At 42.1% G+C, this 18,433-nt stretch overlaps 1 protein-coding gene across 1 annotated transcript in view; it reads left to right on the top strand.

The window, feature by feature from the left end:
* LOC129824568 (receptor-type tyrosine-protein phosphatase mu-like) overlaps positions 1 to 18,433 on the top strand; it is a 422,832-nt gene that overhangs the window by 206,036 nt on the left and 198,363 nt on the right. The window contains exon 4 of the mRNA XM_055884259.1: positions 8,301 to 8,379. Within this exon, the coding sequence (XP_055740234.1) occupies positions 8,301 to 8,379 (79 nt within the window). The remainder of the gene's footprint in view (positions 1 to 8,300; positions 8,380 to 18,433) is intronic.

An 18,433-nucleotide genomic window follows, 5' to 3' on the forward strand; every position in this document is an offset into this window, starting at 1 on the left:
CAGTTGGCACAGTACAGAGGATAATGTAGGATTCTAGATGGATATATCAGTTGGTACAGTACAGAGGATAATGTAGGATTCTAGATGGATATATCAGTTGGTACAGCACAGAGAATAATGTAGGATTCTAGATGGGATATATCAGTTGGTACAGAACAGAGGATACAGTACAGAGGATAATGTAGGATTCTAGATGGGGTATATCAGTTGGTACAGTACAGAGGATAATGTAGGATTCTAGATGGGATATATCAGTTGGTACAGTACAGTGGATAATGTAGGATTCTAGATGGGATATATCAGTTGGTACAGAACAGAGGGTAATGTAGGATTCTAGATGGGATATATCGGTTGGTACAGTACAGAGGATAATGTAGGATTCTAGATGGATATATCAGTTGGTACAGTACAGAGGATAATGTAGGATTCTAGATGGATATATCAGTTGGTACAGCACAGAGGATAATGTAGGATTCTAGATGGGATATATCAGTTGGTACAGAACAGAGGATAATGTAGGATTCTAGATGGGATATATCAGTTGGTACAGTACAGAGGATAATGTAGGATTCTAGACGGGGTATATCAGTTGGTACAGTACAGAGGATAATGTAGGATTCTAGATGGGATATATCAGTTGGTACAGAACAGAGGATAATGTAGGATTCTAGATGGGGTATATCAGTTGGTAAAGTACAGATGATAATGTAGGATTCTAGACAGGGTATATCAGTTGGTACAGTACAGAGGATAATGTAGGATTCTAGATGGGATATATCAGTTGGTACAGTACAGATGATAATGTAGGATTCTAGATGGGATATATCAGTTGGTACAGTACAGAGGATAATGTAGGATTCTAGATGGGATATATCAGTTGGTACAGTACAGAGGATAATGTAGGATTCTAGACGGGATATATCAGTTGGTACAGTACAGAGGATAATGTAGGATTCTAGATGGAATATATCAGTTAGTACAGTACAGATGATAATGTAGGATTCTAGATGGGATATATCAGTTGATACAGTACAGAGGATAATGTAGGATTCTAGATGGGGTATATCAGTTGGTACAGTACAGAGGATAATGTAGGATTCTAGATGGGATATATCAGTTGGTACAGTACAGTGGATAATGTAGGATTCTAGATGGGATATATCAGTTGGTACAGTACAGAGGATAATGTAGGATTCTAGATGGATATATCAGTTGGTACAGTACAGAGGATAATGTAGGATTCTAGATGGATATATCAGTTGGTACAGCACAGAGAATAATGTAGGATTCTAGATGGGATATATCAGTTGGTACAGAACAGAGGATACAGTACAGAGGATAATGTATGATTCTAGATGGGGTATATCAGTTGGTACAGTACAGAGGATAATGTAGGATTCTAGATGGGATATATCAGTTGGTACAGTACAGTGGATAATGTAGGATTCTAGATGGGATATATCAGTTGGTACAGAACAGAGGATAATGTAGGATTCTAGATGGGATATATCAGTTGGTACAGTACAGAGGATAATGTAGGATTCTAGATGGATATATCAGTTGGTACAGTACAGAGGATAATGTAGGATTCTAGATGGATATATCAGTTGGTACAGCACAGAGGATAATGTAGGATTCTAGATGGGATATATCAGTTGGTACAGAACAGAGGATAATGTAGGATTCTAGATGGGGTATATCAGTTGGTAAAGTACAGAGGATAATGTAGGATTCTAGACAGGGTATATCAGTTGGTACAGTACAGAGGATAATGTAGGATTCTAGATGGGATATATCAGTTGGTACAGAACAGAGGATAATGTAGGATTCTAGATGGGGTATATCAGTTGGTAAAGTACAGATGATAATGTAGGATTCTAGACAGGGTATATCAGTTGGTACAGTACAGAGGATAATGTAGGATTCTAGATGGGATATATCATTTGGTACAGAACAGAGGATAATGTAGGATTCTAGATGGGATATATCGGTTGGTACAGTACAGAGGATAATGTAGGATTCTAGATGGGATATATCAGTTGGTACAGTATAGAGGATAATGTAGGATTCTAGATGGGATATATCAGTTGGTACATTACAGATGATAATGTAGGATTCTAGATGGGATATATCAGTTGGTACAGTACAGAGGATAATGTAGGATTCTAGATGGGATATATCAGTTGGTACAGAACAGAGGATACAGTACAGAGGATAATGTATGATTCTAGATGGGGTATATCAGTTGGTACAGTACAGAGGATAATGTAGGATTCTAGATGGGATATATCAGTTGGTACAGTACAGTGGATAATGTAGGATTCTAGATGGGATATATCAGTTGGTACAGAACAGAGGATAATGTAGGATTCTAGATGGGATATATCAGTTGGTACAGTACAGAGGATAATGTAGGATTCTAGATGGATATATCAGTTGGTACAGTACAGAGGATAATGTAGGATTCTAGATGGATATATCAGTTGGTACAGCACAGAGGATAATGTAGGATTCTAGATGGGATATATCAGTTGGTACAGAACAGAGGATAATGTAGGATTCTAGATGGGGTATATCAGTTGGTAAAGTACAGAGGATAATGTAGGATTCTAGACAGGGTATATCAGTTGGTACAGTACAGAGGATAATGTAGGATTCTAGATGGGATATATCAGTTGGTACAGAACAGAGGATAATGTAGGATTCTAGATGGGGTATATCAGTTGGTAAAGTACAGATGATAATGTAGGATTCTAGACAGGGTATATCAGTTGGTACAGTACAGAGGATAATGTAGGATTCTAGATGGGATATATCATTTGGTACAGAACAGAGGATAATGTAGGATTCTAGATGGGATATATCGGTTGGTACAGTACAGAGGATAATGTAGGATTCTAGATGGGATATATCAGTTGGTACAGTACAGAGGATAATGTAGGATTCTAGATGGGATATATCAGTTGGTACATTACAGATGATAATGTAGGATTCTAGATGGGATATATCAGTTGGTACAGTACAGAGGATAATGTAGGATTCTAGATGGTATATATCAGTTGGTACAGTACTGAGGATAATGTAGGATTCTAGATGGGATATATCAGTTGGTACAGTACAGAGGATAATGTAGGATTCTAGATGGGATATATCAGTTGGTACAGTACAGAGGATAATGTAGGATTCTAGATGGGATATATCAGTTGGTACAGTACAGATGATAATGTAGGATTCTAGATGGGATATATCAGTTGGTACAGTACAGAGGATAATATAGGATTCTAGACGGGATATATCAGTTGGTACAGTACAGAGGATAATGTAGGATTCTAGATGGGATATATCAGTTGGTACAGTACAGATGATAATGTAGGATTCTAGATGGGATATATCAGTTGGTACAGTACAGATGATAATGTAGGATTCTAGATGGGATATATCAGTTGGTACAGTACAGAGGATAATGTAGGATTCTAGATGGGGTATATCAGTTGGTAAAGTACAGAGGATAATGTAGGATTCTAGATGGGATATATCAGTTGGTACAGCACAGAGGATAATGTAGGATTCTAGATGGGGTATATCAGTTGGTACAGTACAGAGGATAATGTAGGATTCTAGATGGGATATATCAGTTGGTACAGAACAGAGGATAATGTAGGATTCTAGATGGGGTATATCAGTTGGTACAGTACAGAGGATAATGTAGGATTCTAGATGGGATATATCAGTTTGTACAGTACAGATGATAATGTAGGATTCTAGATGGGATATATCAGTTGGTACAGTACAGAGGATAATGTAGGATTCTAGATGGGATATATCAGTTGGTACAGTACAGAGGATAATGTAGGATTCTAGACGGGATATATCAGTTGGTACAGTACAGAGGATAATGTAGGATTCTAGATGGAATATATCAGTTAGTACAGTACATAGGATAATGTAGGATTCTAGATGTGATATATCAGTTGGTACAGTACAGAGGATAATGTAGGATTCTAGATGGGATATATCAGTTGATACAGTACAGAGGATAATGTAGGATTCTAGATGGGGTATATCAGTTGGTACAGTACAGAGGATAATGTAGGATTCTAGATGGGATATATCAGTTGGTACAGTACAGTGGATAATGTAGGATTCTAGATGGGATATATCAGTTGGTACAGTACAGAGGATAATGTAGGATTCTAGATGGATATATCAGTTGGTACAGTACAGAGGATAATGTAGGATTCTAGATGGATATATCAGTTGGTACAGCACAGAGAATAATGTAGGATTCTAGATGGGATATATCAGTTGGTACAGAACAGAGGATACAGTACAGAGGATAATGTATGATTCTAGATGGGGTATATCAGTTGGTACAGTACAGAGGATAATGTAGGATTCTAGATGGGATATATCAGTTGGTACAGTACAGTGGATAATGTAGGATTCTAGATGGGATATATCAGTTGGTACAGAACAGAGGATAATGTAGGATTCTAGATGGGATATATCAGTTGGTACAGTACAGAGGATAATGTAGGATTCTAGATGGATATATCAGTTGGTACAGTACAGAGGATAATGTAGGATTCTAGATGGATATATCAGTTGGTACAGCACAGAGGATAATGTAGGATTCTAGATGGGATATATCAGTTGGTACAGAACAGAGGATAATGTAGGATTCTAGATGGGATATATCAGTTGGTACAGTACAGAGGATAATGTAGGATTCTAGACAGGGTATATCAGTTGGTACAGTACAGAGGATAATGTAGGATTCTAGATGGGATATATCAGTTGGTACAGAACAGAGGATAATGTAGGATTCTAGATGGGGTATATCAGTTGGTAAAGTACAGAGGATAATGTAGGATTCTAGACAGGGTATATCAGTTGGTACAGTACAGAGGATAATGTAGGATTCTAGATGGGATATATCAGTTGGTACAGAACAGAGGATAATGTAGGATTCTAGATGGGGTATATCAGTTGGTAAAGTACAGATGATAATGTAGGATTCTAGACAGGGTATATCAGTTGGTACAGTACAGAGGATAATGTAGGATTCTAGATGGGATATATCATTTGGTACAGAACAGAGGATAATGTAGGATTCTAGATGGGATATATCGGTTGGTACAGTACAGAGGATAATGTAGGATTCTAGATGGGATATATCAGTTGGTACAGTACAGAGGATAATGTAGGATTCTAGATGGGATATATCAGTTGGTACATTACAGATGATAATGTAGGATTCTAGATGGGATATATCAGTTGGTACAGTACAGAGGATAATGTAGGATTCTAGATGGTATATATCAGTTGGTACAGTACTGAGGATAATGTAGGATTCTAGATGGGATATATCAGTTGGTACAGTACAGAGGATAATGTAGGATTCTAGATGGGATATATCAGTTGGTACAGTACAGAGGATAATGTAGGATTCTAGATGGGATATATCAGTTGGTACAGTACAGATGATAATGTAGGATTCTAGATGGGATATATCAGTTGGTACAGTACAGAGGATAATATAGGATTCTAGACGGGATATATCAGTTGGTACAGTACAGAGGATAATGTAGGATTCTAGATGGGATATATCAGTTGGTACAGTACAGAGGATAATGTAGGATTCTAGATGGGATATATCAGTTGGTACAGTACAGATGATAATGTAGGATTCTAGATGGGATATATCAGTTGGTACAGTACAGAGGATAATGTAGGATTCTAGACGGGATATATCAGTTGGTACAGTACAGAGGATAATGTAGGATTCTAGATGGGATATATTTTTATTTATTTTATTTTACCGTTATTTTACCAGGTAAGTTGACTGAGAACACGTTCTCATTTGCAGCAACGACCTGGGGAATAGTTACAGGGGAGAGTAGTTCAGTTGGTACAGAACAGAGGATAATGTAGGATTCTAGATGGGATATATCAGTTGGTACAGAACAGAGGATGTTCAGTATAGTTAGTGTATGTTGACATGTTAAACATGTGAAGGCTGGCCAAGCCTCTATGTGAGGATATCTGCTCGTTACAGCTCTCTCCACCACTCCCTAGTTTTGGGGTTGGACTGGCATTCCGTTTCCCTTTTTACCCACAATGCCGACTGCTCGCCATAGCTATGAAGTTCTCTACAATCTACTATAAACCACAGGACATTACTCTAACATTCTGTATGGACCTGCCCTAGTCTGTCATCCGCTTATAGTCTGGGTCTCATCCCAGCTAACATTCTGTATGGACCTGCCCTAGTCTGTCATCCACTTATAGTCTGGGTCTCATCCCAGCTAACATTCTGTAGGGACCTGCCCTAGTCTGTCATCCGCTTATAGTCTGGGTCTCATCCCAGCTAACATTCTGTATGGACCTGCCCTAGTCTGTCATCCACTTATAGTCTGGGTCTCATCCCAGCTAACATTCTGTATGGACCTGCCCTAGTCTGTCATCCACTTATAGTCTGGGTCTCATCCCAGCTAATATTCTGTATGGACCTGCCCTAGTCTGTCATCCACTTATAGTCTGGGTCTCATCCCAGCTAACATTCTGTATGGACCTGCCCTAGTCTGTCATCCGCTTATAGTCTGGGTCTCATCCCAGCTAACATTCTGTATGGACCTGCCCTAGTCTGTCATCCGCTTATAGTCTGGGTCTCATCCCAGCTAACATTCTGTAGGGACCTGCCCTAGTCTGTCATCCACTTGTAGTCTGGTCTCATCCCAGCTAACATTCTGTATGGACCTGCCCTAGTCTGTCATCCACTTATAGTCTGGTCTCATCCCAGCTAACATTCTGTAGGGACCTGCCCTAGTCTGTCATCCACTTATAGTCTGGGTCTCATCCCAGCTAACATTCTGTATGGACCTGCCCTAGTCTGTCATCCACTTATAGTCTGGTCTCATCCCAGCTAACATTCTGTAGGGACTTGCCCAAGTCTGTCATTTACTTATAGTCTGGGTCTCATCCCAGCTAACATTCTGTATGGACCTGCCCTAGTCTGTCATCCACTTATAGTCTGGGTCTCATCCCAGCTAACATTCTGTAGGGACCTGCCCTAGTCTGTCATCCGCTTATAGTCTGGTCTCATCCCAGCTAACATTCTGTATGGACCTGCCCTAGTCTGTCATCCGCTTATAGTCTGGGTCTCATCCCAGCTAACATTCTGTATGGACCTGCCCTAGTCTGTCATCCACTTATAGTCTGGGTCTCATCCCAGCTAACATTCTGTAGGGACCTGCCCTAGTCTGTCATCCACTTATAGTCTGGGTCTCATCCCAGCTAACATTCTGTAGGGACCTGCCCTAGTCTGTCATCCGCTTATAGTCTGGGTCTCATCCCAGCTAACATTCTGTAGGGACCTGCCCTAGTCTGTCATCCACTTATAGTCTGGGTCTCATCCCAGCTAACATTCTGTAGGGACCTGCCCTAGTCTGTCATCCGCTTATAGTCTGGTCTCATCCCAGCTAATATTCTGTATGGACCTGCCCTACTCTGTCATCCACTTATAGTCTGGGTCTCATCCCAGCTAACATTCTGTAGGGACCTGCCCTAGTCTGTCATCCGCTTATAGTCTGGTCTCATCCCAGCTAATATTCTGTATGGACCTGCCCTAGTCTGTCATCCACTTATAGTCTGGGTCTCATCCCAGCTAACATTCTGTAGGGACCTGCCCTAGTCTGTCATCCGCTTATAGTCTGGGTCTCATCCCAGCTAACATTCTGTAGGGACCTGCCCTAGTCTGTCATCCACTTATAGTCTGGGTCTCATCCCAGCTAACATTCTGTATGGACCTGCCCTAGTCTGTCATCCACTTATAGTCTGGTCTCATCCCAGCTAACATTCTGTAGGGAGGGAGAGGGGAGGGGAGGGGAGAGGGGAGAGGAGGTTGAGGGGAGGGGAGGGGAGGAGGTTGATGGGAGGGAGGAAGGGAGGTTGAGGGGAGGCGAGGGAGGAGGTTGAGGGGAGGGGAGGGGAGGGAGGGAGGGAGGTTGAGGGGAGGAGAGGGAGGAGGTTGAGGGGAGGGGAGTCTAGGTGGGGAGGGAGGGAGGGGAGAGGAGGGGAGGGATGGAGGTTGAGGGGAGGGGAGTCTAGGTGGGGAGGGAGAGGGGAGGGGAGAGGAGAGGGGAGAGGAGGTTGAGGGGAGGGGAGGAAAGGAAGGGAGGGGAGAGGAGGTTGATGGGAGTCTAGGTGGGGAGGAGAGGGAGGGTGGGGAGAGCGAGTGACATTTGGAAGAAGTGTGAACATTTATCAGTGTTGCTGTGATGTGTCTTGTCTCTCCTCAGATGGTGTTTGAGGTGGTGACCTCAGGGCGTCGTGGCCTGCTGGCCATCAGAAATGTGGTGCTCCAGGGCCATCAGTGCAGTAAGTCCCACTACACACACACACACGCACACACACACACCCCTCCCATCTCCGCCCGCCGACATAAAAAACATCATCAAACTATCCTCCTTGTCCTTTTCCTGACACCTCCAGATATCAATATAGTACAAAGACAGAGACACTATATCTTTCTCAAGGTGTTAGAAACACACAACAACAGGCATTTTCACAGCATCAGGCAATGGATATAAAACACACACTCTCGCAAGCACACACACACACACGCGCGCACACACGCACGCACTAGCACTATCATGCAAGCACGCGGGCACACACACACACACACACACACACACCTCCCTTTCCCTCCCTCCTTCTGTCCCTCCTGAACAATATTTATAGCTATAGTCGACACACATAAAGCCTGTTGAGAATCTACTGCTGAAGTGGCTCTGTTAAATCTGTCCTTTGAGAGAGGGAGAGAGAGAGAGTTAGAGAGGGAGAGAGGGAGAGAGAGTTAGAGAGGGGGAGAGGGAGAGGGGTGATGGAGGGAACGAAAGAATAGAGGAGAGAGAGAGATGACAACAAATGGCACCATATGCTTTTTTTGTCTCTTCCATTTATCCTCTCTTTCCTTAAAAGTGTTGGCCAACCATAACCTCTGTCCTGTCTATCCTCTCTTTCCTTAAAAGTGTTGGCCAACCATAACCTCTGTCCTATCTATCCTCTCTTTCCTTAAAAGTGTTGGCCAACCATAACCTCTGTCCTGTCTATCCTCTCTTTCCTTAAAAGTGTTGGCCAACCATAACCTCTGTCCTGTCTATCCTCTCTTTCCTTAAAAGTGTTGGCCAGCCATAACCTCTGTCCTGTCTATCCTCTCTTTCCTTAAAAGTGTTGGCCAACCATAACCTCTGTCCTATCTATCCTCTCTTTCCTTAAAAGTGTTGGCCAGCCATAACCTCTGTCCTATTTATCCTCTCTTTCCTTAAAAGTGTTGGCCAACCATAACCTCTGTCCTATCTATCCTCTCTTTCCTTAAAAGTGTTGGCCAACCATAACCTCTGTCCTATCTATCCTCTCTTTCCTTAAAAGTGTTGGCCAACCATAACCTCTGTCCTATCTATCCTCTCTTTCCTTAAAAGTGTTGGCCAACCATAACCTCTGTCCTATCTATCCTCTCTTTCCTTAAAAGTGTTGGCCAGCCATAACCTCTGTCCTATCTATTCTCTCTTTCCTTAAAAGTGTTGGCCAACCATAACCTCTGTCCTATCTATCCTCTCTTTCCTTAAAAGTGTTGGCCAACCATAACCTATGTCCTATCTATCCTCTCTTTCCTTAAAAGTGTTGGCCAACCATAACCTCTGTCCTATCTATCCTCTCTTTCCATAAAAGTGTTGGCCAACCATAACCTCTGTCCCATCTATCCTCTCTTTCCTTAAAAGTGTTGGCCAACCATAACCTCTGTCCTATCTATCCTCTCTTTCCTTAAAAGTGTTGGCCAACCATAACCTCTGTCCTATCTATCCTCTCTTTCCTTAAAAGTGTTGGCCAGCCATAACCTCTGTCCTATCTATCCTCTCTTTCCTTAAAAGTGTTGGCCAACCATAACCTCTGTCCTATCTATCCTCTCTTTCCTTAAAAGTGTTGGCCAACCATAACCTCTGTCCCATCTATCCTCTCTTTCCTTAAAAGTGTTGGCCAACCATAACCTCTGTCCTATCTATCCTCTCTTTCCTTAAAAGTGTTGGCCAGCCATAACCTCTGTCCTATCTATCCTCTCTTTCCTTAAAAGTGTTGGCCAACCATAACCTCTGTCCCATCTATCCTCTCTTTCCTTAAAAGTGTTGGCCAACCATAACCTCTGTCCTATCTATCCTCTCTTTCCTTAAAAGTGTTGGCCAACCATAACCTCTGTCCTATCTATCCTCTCTTTCCTTAAAAGTGTTGGCCAGCCATAACCTCTGTCCTATCTATCCTCTCTTTCCTTAAAAGTGTTGGCCAACCATAACCTCTGTCCTATCTATCCTCTCTTTCCTTAAAAGTGTTGGCCAACCATAACCTCTGTCCCATCTATCCTCTCTTTCCTTAAAAGTGTTGGCCAACCATAACCTCTGTCCTATCTATCCTCTCTTTCCTTAAAAGTGTTGGCCAACCATAACCTCTGTCCTATCTATCCTCTCTTTCCTTAAAAGTGTTGGCCAGCCATAACCTCTGTCCTATCTATCCTCTCTTTCCTTAAAAGTGTTGGCCAACCATAACCTCTGTCCCATCTATCCTCTCTTTCCTTAAAAGTGTTGGCCAACCATAACCTCTGTCCTATCTATCCTCTCTTTCCTTAAAAGTGTTGGCCAACCATAACCTCTGTCCTATCTATCCTCTCTTTCCTTAAAAGTGTTGGCCAACCATAACCTCTGTCCTATCTATCCTCTCTTTCCTTAAAAGTGTTGGCCAACCATAACCTCTGTCCTATCTATCCTCTCTTTCCTTAAAAGTGTTGGCCAGCCATAACCTCTGTCCTATCTATCCTCTCTTTCCTTAAAAGTGTTGGCCAACCATAACCTCTGTCCTATCTATCCTCTCTTTCCTTAAAAGTGTTGGCCAGCCTTAACCTCTTTCCTATCTATCCTCTAGTCTCTCAGATTTAAGTGCGAGCACTATGTATATGTCACTCTGAATAGGATTAACCAGCATCTTTTCAAGTGCTGCGTTGGTTGAATTAATGAACATTGAACAACATGGCCGCTGAATACAGAGTGCTTTATTGTAACACTTTTCCAGGAAACCCAAAAGATGCTGAATGATTTAGGTTGATCACACTGTGTGTACAGGAAGAGATTAGTAATCTACATGTAGATTATTTAGATGTATATTCATCCCCTCCAGGCATCAAACGGTAGGATACGATTTATTTAAATTTACTTTGTCAAAACTAAGCATGTTGCTTCTGAAATTGGTTTGTCGGTTGGATTAGGAAAACAAGTTTACAACGTAGATTTTAATCCAGATTTCAACCACAAATCAAACATAGTATTTTCAAGGTTTGGTTTATTTCAAGTCGAAGTCACGTTTGTCAACTACTCAATCTTTTGTCACGGACGTCAAAGGAAGTGGACCACAGCGCAGCGTGGTGAGAGTACATATTCCTTTAATTAGAAAATGACGCCGACAAAAACAATAAACAATACAAAAACAACCGTGAAGTTTAAGGGCTAATGTGTCACAAACAAAGTTAACTTCCCACCCAGGAAGGAGGGAAAAGGGCTACCTAACTAAGTATGGTTCCCAATCAGAGACAACGATAGACAGCTGTCCCTGATTGAGAACCATACCCGGCCAAAACACAGAAATACAAAAATCATAGAAAACAAAAACATAGAATGCCCAACCCAAATCCCACCCTGACCAAACCAAAATAGAGACATAAAAAGGCTCTCTAAGGTCAGGGCGTGACAATCTTTCCACATTTTGAAAACTCAATTGAATATAAAACCCAAAAACTGCATGTTGGTTGATCAGATGTACTTGACTTGGTGGGTAGTATATAGGCTATAATAAAGTGTTTATACATGCTACTACTGAATATGTGTGTGTTTTCAATCATATACCTCAGGTAGTGAACGTGTGTTTCCAGGTGTTGGGGGAGAGTTATGTTCTGTTTAGTACCTCATATACCTCAGGTAGTGAACGTGTGTTTCCAGGTGTTGAGGGAGAGTTATGTTCTGTTTAGTACCAGCCTGGGAGTCTCATGTTCTTTAAGGCCATCCCAGGGGTGTGCTAAGGTTAGACGCCTCACAATGGTACGGCTAGAGCAATTTACATGACAGACACTTGAAATCGGACGTTTATATACACCTCAGCCAAATACATTTAACCTCAGTTTTTCACAATTCCTGACATTTAATCCTTGTAAAAATTCCCCTGTCTTAGGTCAGTTAGGATCACCACTTTATTTTAAGAATGTGAAAAGTCAGAATAATAGTAGAGAGAATTATTTATTTCAGTTTTTATTTCCTTCATCACATTCCCAGTGGGTCAGAAGTTTACATACACTACATTTGTATTTGGTAGCATTGCCTTTAAATTGTTTAACTTGGGTCAAACGTTTCGGGTAGCCTTCCACAAGCTTCCCACAATAAGTTGGGTGACTTTTGGCCCATTCCTCCTGACAGAGCTGGTGTAACTGAGTCAGGTTTGTAGGCCTCCTTGCTCGCACATGTTTTGTCAGTTCTGCCCACAAATGTTCTATAGAATTTGAGGTCAGGGCATTGTGATGGCCACTCCGTACCTTGACTCTGTTGTCCTTAAGCCATTTTGCCACAACTTTGGAAGTATGCTCGGGGTCATTGTCCATTTGGAAGACCCATTTGCAAGCATCCTTTAACTTCCTGATCTCGTGAGATGTTGATTCAATATATCCACATAATTTTTCACCCTCATGATGCCATCTATTTTGTGAAGTGCACTAGTCCCTCCTGCAGCAAAGCACCCCCACAACATGATGCTGCCACCCCCGTGCTTCACGGTTGGGATGGTGTTCTTCGGCTTGCAAGCCTCCCCCTTTTTCCTCCAAACATAGCGATGATCATGATGGCCAAACAGTTCTATTTTTGTTTCATCAGACCAGAGGACATTTCTCCAAAAAGTACAATCTTTGTCCCCATGTGTAGATGCAAACCGTAGTCTGGTTTTTAATGGCGGTTTTAGAGCAGTGGTGTAACGGTATTCGTCGTCTGAAGAAGAGGAATCATCAGATCAAAGCGCAGCGTTGTAAAGTGTTCATGCTTGATGTATTAAAACTGAACACTATAACAAAAAATAAACAAGAGAATAACCGAAACAGTCCTGTAAAGTGAAAACACTAAACAGAAAATAACTACCCACAAAAACCATGTGGGAAAAAGCTACCTAAGTATGGTTCCCAATTCGAGACAATGATAGACAGCTGTCCCTGATTGAGAACCATACCCTGGCCAAAACAAAGAAATACAAAACATAGAAAAAAGAACATAGAATGCCCACCCAAATCACACCCTGACCAAACCAAAATAGAGGGCGTGACAAGTAGCTTCTTCCTTGCTGAGTGGCCTTTCAGGTTATGTCGTTATCGGACTCTTTTTACTGTGGATATAGATACTTTTGTACCTATTTCCTCCAGCATCTTCACACGGTCCTTTGCTGTTGTTCTGGGATTGATTTGCACTTTTCGCACCAAAGTACGTTCATCTCTTGGAGACAGAATGCATCTCCTTCCTGAGCGGTATGGCAGCTGTGTGGTCCCATGGTGTTTATACTTGCATACTATTGTTTGTACAGATGAATGTGGTACCTTCAGGCGTTTTGAAATTGCTCCCAAGGATGAACCAGACTTGTGGAGGTCTACAATTTTTTTTCTGAGGTCTTGGCTGATTTCTTTTCATTTTCCCATGATGTCAAGCAAAGAGGCACTGAGTTTGAAGGTAGGCCTTGAAATACATCCACAGGTACACCTCTAATTGACTGAAATTATGTCAATTAGCCTATCAGAAGCTTCTGAAGCCATTACATAATTTTCTGGAATTTTCCAAGCTGTTTAAAGGCACAGTCAACTTAGTGTATGTAATCTTCTGAACCACTGGAATTGTGATACAGTGAATTATAGGTGAAATAATCTGTCTGTAAAAAATTGTTGGAAAAATTACTTGTGTCATGCACAAAGTAGATGTCCTAACCGACTTGTCAAAACTATAGTTTGTTAACAAAAATGTGTGGAGTGGTTAAACAACGAGTTTTAATGACTCCAACCTAAGTGTATGTAAACTTTAGACTTCAACTGTACATAGGTTCTGCAGTCTACAGCCTCATGATAAGACCTGCAGTCTACAGCCTCATGATTAGACCTGCAGTCTACAGCCTCATGATAAGACCTGCAGTCTACAGCCTCATGATAAGACCTGCAGTCTACAGCCTCATGATAAGACCTGCAGTCTACAGCCTCATGATAAGACCTGCAGTCTACAGCCTCATGATAAGACCTGCAGTCTACAGCCTCATGATAAGACCTGCAGTCTACAGCCTCATGATAAGACCTGCAGTCTACAGCCTCATGATAAGACCTGCAGTCTACAGCCTCATGATAAGACCTGCAGTCTACAGCCTCATGATTAGACCTGCAGTCTACAGCCTCATGATTAGACCTGCAGTCTAAGGCCTCATGATAAGACCTGCAGTCTACAGCCTCATGATAAGACCTGCAGTCTACAGCCTCATGATAAGACCTGCAGTCTACAGCCTCATGATAAGACCTGCAGTCTACAGCCTCATGATAAGACCTGCAGTCTACAGCCTCATGATTAGACCTGCAGTCTACAGCCTCATGATAAGACCTGCAGTCTACAGCCTCATGATAAGACCTGCAGTCTACAGCCTCATGATAAGACCTGCAGTCTACAGCCTCATGATAAGACCTGCAGTCTACAGCCTCATGATAAGACCTGCAGTCTACAGCCTCATGATTAGACCTGCAGTCTACAGCCTCATGATAAGACCTGCAGTCTACAGCCTCATGATAAGACCTGCAGTCTACAGCCTCATGATAAGACCTGCAATCTACAGCCTCATGATAAGACCTGCAGTCTACAGCCTCATGATAAGACCTGCAGTCTACAGCCTCATGATAAGACCTGCAGTCTACAGCCTCATGATTAGACCTGCAGTCTACAGCCTCATGATAAGACCTGCAGTCTACGGCCTCATGATAAGACCTGCAGTCTACAGCCTCATGATAAGACCTGCAGTCTACGGCCTCATGATAAGACCTGCAGTCTACAGCCTCATGATTAGACCTGCAATCTACAGCCTCATGATAAGACCTGCAGTCTACAGCCTCATGATAAGACCTGCAATCTACAGCCTCATGATAAGACCTGCAGTCTACAGCCTCATGATAAGACCTGCAGTCTACAGCCTCATGATAAGACCTGCAGTCTACAGCCTCATGATAAGACCTGCAGTCTACAGCCTCATGATAAGACCTGCAGTCTAAGGCCTCATGATAAGACCTGCAGTCTACAGCCTCATGATAAGACCTGCAGTCTACAGCCTCATGATAAGACCTGCAGTCTACAGCCTCATGATAAGACCTGCAGTCTACAGCCTCATGATAAGACCTGCAGTCTACAGCCTCATGATAAGACCTGCAGTCTACAGCCTCATGATAAGACCTGCAGTCTACAGCCTCATGATTAGACCTGCAGTCTACAGCCTCATGATAAGACCTGCAGTCTACAGCCTCATGATAAGACCTGCAGTCTACAGCCTCATGATAAGACCTGCAGTCTACAGCCTCATGATAAGACCTGCAGTCTACAGCCTCATGATAAGACCTGCAGTCTACAGCCTCATGATAAGACCTGCAGTCTACAGCCTCATGATAAGACCTGCAGTCTACAGCCTCATGATTAGACCTGCAGTCTAAGGCCTCATGATAAGACCTGCAGTCTACAGCCTCATGATAAGACCTGCAGTCTACAGCCTCATGATAAGACCTGCAGTCTACAGCCTCATGATAAGACCTGCAGTCTACAGCCTCATGATAAGACCTGCAGTCTACAGCCTCATGATAAGACCTGCAGTCTACAGCCTCATGATAAGACCTGCAGTCTACAGCCTCATGATAAGACCTGCAGTCTACAGCCTCATGATAAGACCTGCAGTCTACAGCCTCATGATTAGACCTGCAGTCTAAGGCCTCATGATAAGACCTGCAGTCTACAGCCTCATGATAAGACCTGCAATCTACAGCCTCATGATAAGACCTGCAGTCTACAGCCTCATGATAAGACCTGCAGTCTAAGGCCTCATGATAAGACCTGCAGTCTAAGGCCTCATGATAAGACCTGCAATCTACAGCCTCATGATAAGACCTGCAATCTACAGCCCTCATGATAAGACCTGCAGTCGAAGGCCTCATGATAAGACCTGCAGTCGAAGGCCTCATGATAAGACCTGCAGTCGAAGGCCCATAGCTCACAATCTCAGCTACAATCAATAACACCATGGTTCTCCATTAATTAATTCATGGCTAGCCATCTAGCTTTAATCATCAATGCTATGTCACACAGAGCACAGGTCAGATGGTTGTATGTAAATGATCTAGTGACCACAGGATCAAGCAGCTGAATTCCTACCAATGTAATGTCAATGAGAAGGATTTCCATAGTAAAGGGACTAGTTTCTGCACCGCACACACATGTAGCAGGAGCAGATCAATGAAAACACTTGTCACCACGACGACGACGACGACGTGATAGATGTTTAAATGTAGAAATGTGAACGGATCAATACGCCGCTTAGGGAGTGGTGATCGGGTTTCTCTCTGAGTGATACTCATACGCTGCATTGATCGTGAGCTCCATCCCGAATGTCCACCCTATTTCCTATATAGTGGACTACCTTTTAACCAGAGCGAAAAGTAGTGCACTTATATAGGGAATAGGGTGCCGTTTGGGATACGGCCAGGGTCTAGAGGGGTCCTAGTGGAGCAGAGGCAATTCATTTTCTGCTTAATACGACCGTGTGGAATATGGGCTAGCTCTGAGATGTGATTAGTACTGCCCGTGTGGTCCTTCGCCTCCCCTTAACAACGCAGCATTTAAAAAGACATTAGCAAACGATGAGAAAAATGGATTTGTCTGGTTTGGTATTTAGAGGGGGATTGACAGGTCACAGTCATAATACTAGGTAATACTGATACTGTGTATTCTACTGTAATATATCATATAGACATAATACTAGGTAATACTGATACTGTGTATTATACTGTAATATATCATATAGACATAATACTAGGTAATACTGATACTGTGTCTTCTACTATAATATATCATATAGACATAATACTAGGTAATACTGATACTGTGTATTTTACTGTAATATATCATATAGACATAATACTAGGCAATACTGATACTGTGTATTCTACTGTAATATATCATATAGAATTATATACGTTATATGGAATTATATATGTTAAAAGTAGGACAAGATTTGATGAAGAGTGAAAGGATACATTTAGCATAGTGAGGGTCTTTGTAGGGTTGCTTGTGTTTCTATCTAACTCGTCAAGGTCAGATGTTTATTTCGCCTGGTTTTCCTCCTTACAGAATGGGGGGGGGGGGGGGGGGGGGTACAGTGAAGTACATGTTGAAATTATACTCTGCATTTAAATGGTCTTATGATATATCCGGATTGGATCTTTAATACCTCTTATTATAACAATATAATGCTTTGTTGTAGACTCTAACCCATGTAGTGTTCACATAATGTAATGTTTGTTGTAGACTCTAACCCGTGCAGTGTTCACATAATGTAATGCTTTGTTGTAGACTCTAACCCGTGTAGTGTTCACATAATGTAATGCTTTGTTGTACTCTAACCCGTGTAGTGTTCACATAATGTAATTCTTTGTTGTAGACTCTAACCCGTGTAGTGTTCACATAATGTAATGTTTGTTGTAGACTCTAACCCGTGCAGTGTTCACATAATGTAATGCTTTGTTGTAGACTCTAACCCGTGTAGTGTTCACATAATGTAATTCTTTGTTGTAGACTCTAACCCGTGTAGTGTTCATAAAATGTAATGCATTGTTGTGGACTCTAACTCGTGTAGTGTTTACATAATGTAATGTTTGTTGTAGACTCTAACCCGTGCAGTGTTCACATAATGTAATGCTTTGTTGTAGACTCTAACCCGTGTAGTGTTCACATAATGTAATTCTTTGTTGTAGACCACAGGTGTCAAACTCATTCCACGGAGGGCCGAGTGTCTGCGGGTTTTCGTTCCTCCCTTGTACTTGATTGATGAATTAACATCACTAATTAGTTAGGAACTCCCCACACCTGGTTGTCTAGGGCTTTATTGAAAGGAAAAACCAAAAACCTGCAGACACAAGGCCCTCCGTGGAATGAGTTTGACACCCCTGTTGTAGACTCTAACCCGTGTAGTGTCCACATAATGTAATGCTTTGCTGTGGACTCTAACCCGTGTAGTGTCCACATAATCTAATGCTTTGTTGTAGACTCTAACTCGTGTAGTGTTCACATAATGTAATGCTTTG

Source organism: Salvelinus fontinalis, chromosome 26 (genome assembly GCF_029448725.1).
Source record: "Salvelinus fontinalis isolate EN_2023a chromosome 26, ASM2944872v1, whole genome shotgun sequence".
Lineage (NCBI taxonomy): Eukaryota > Metazoa > Chordata > Actinopteri > Salmoniformes > Salmonidae > Salvelinus > Salvelinus fontinalis.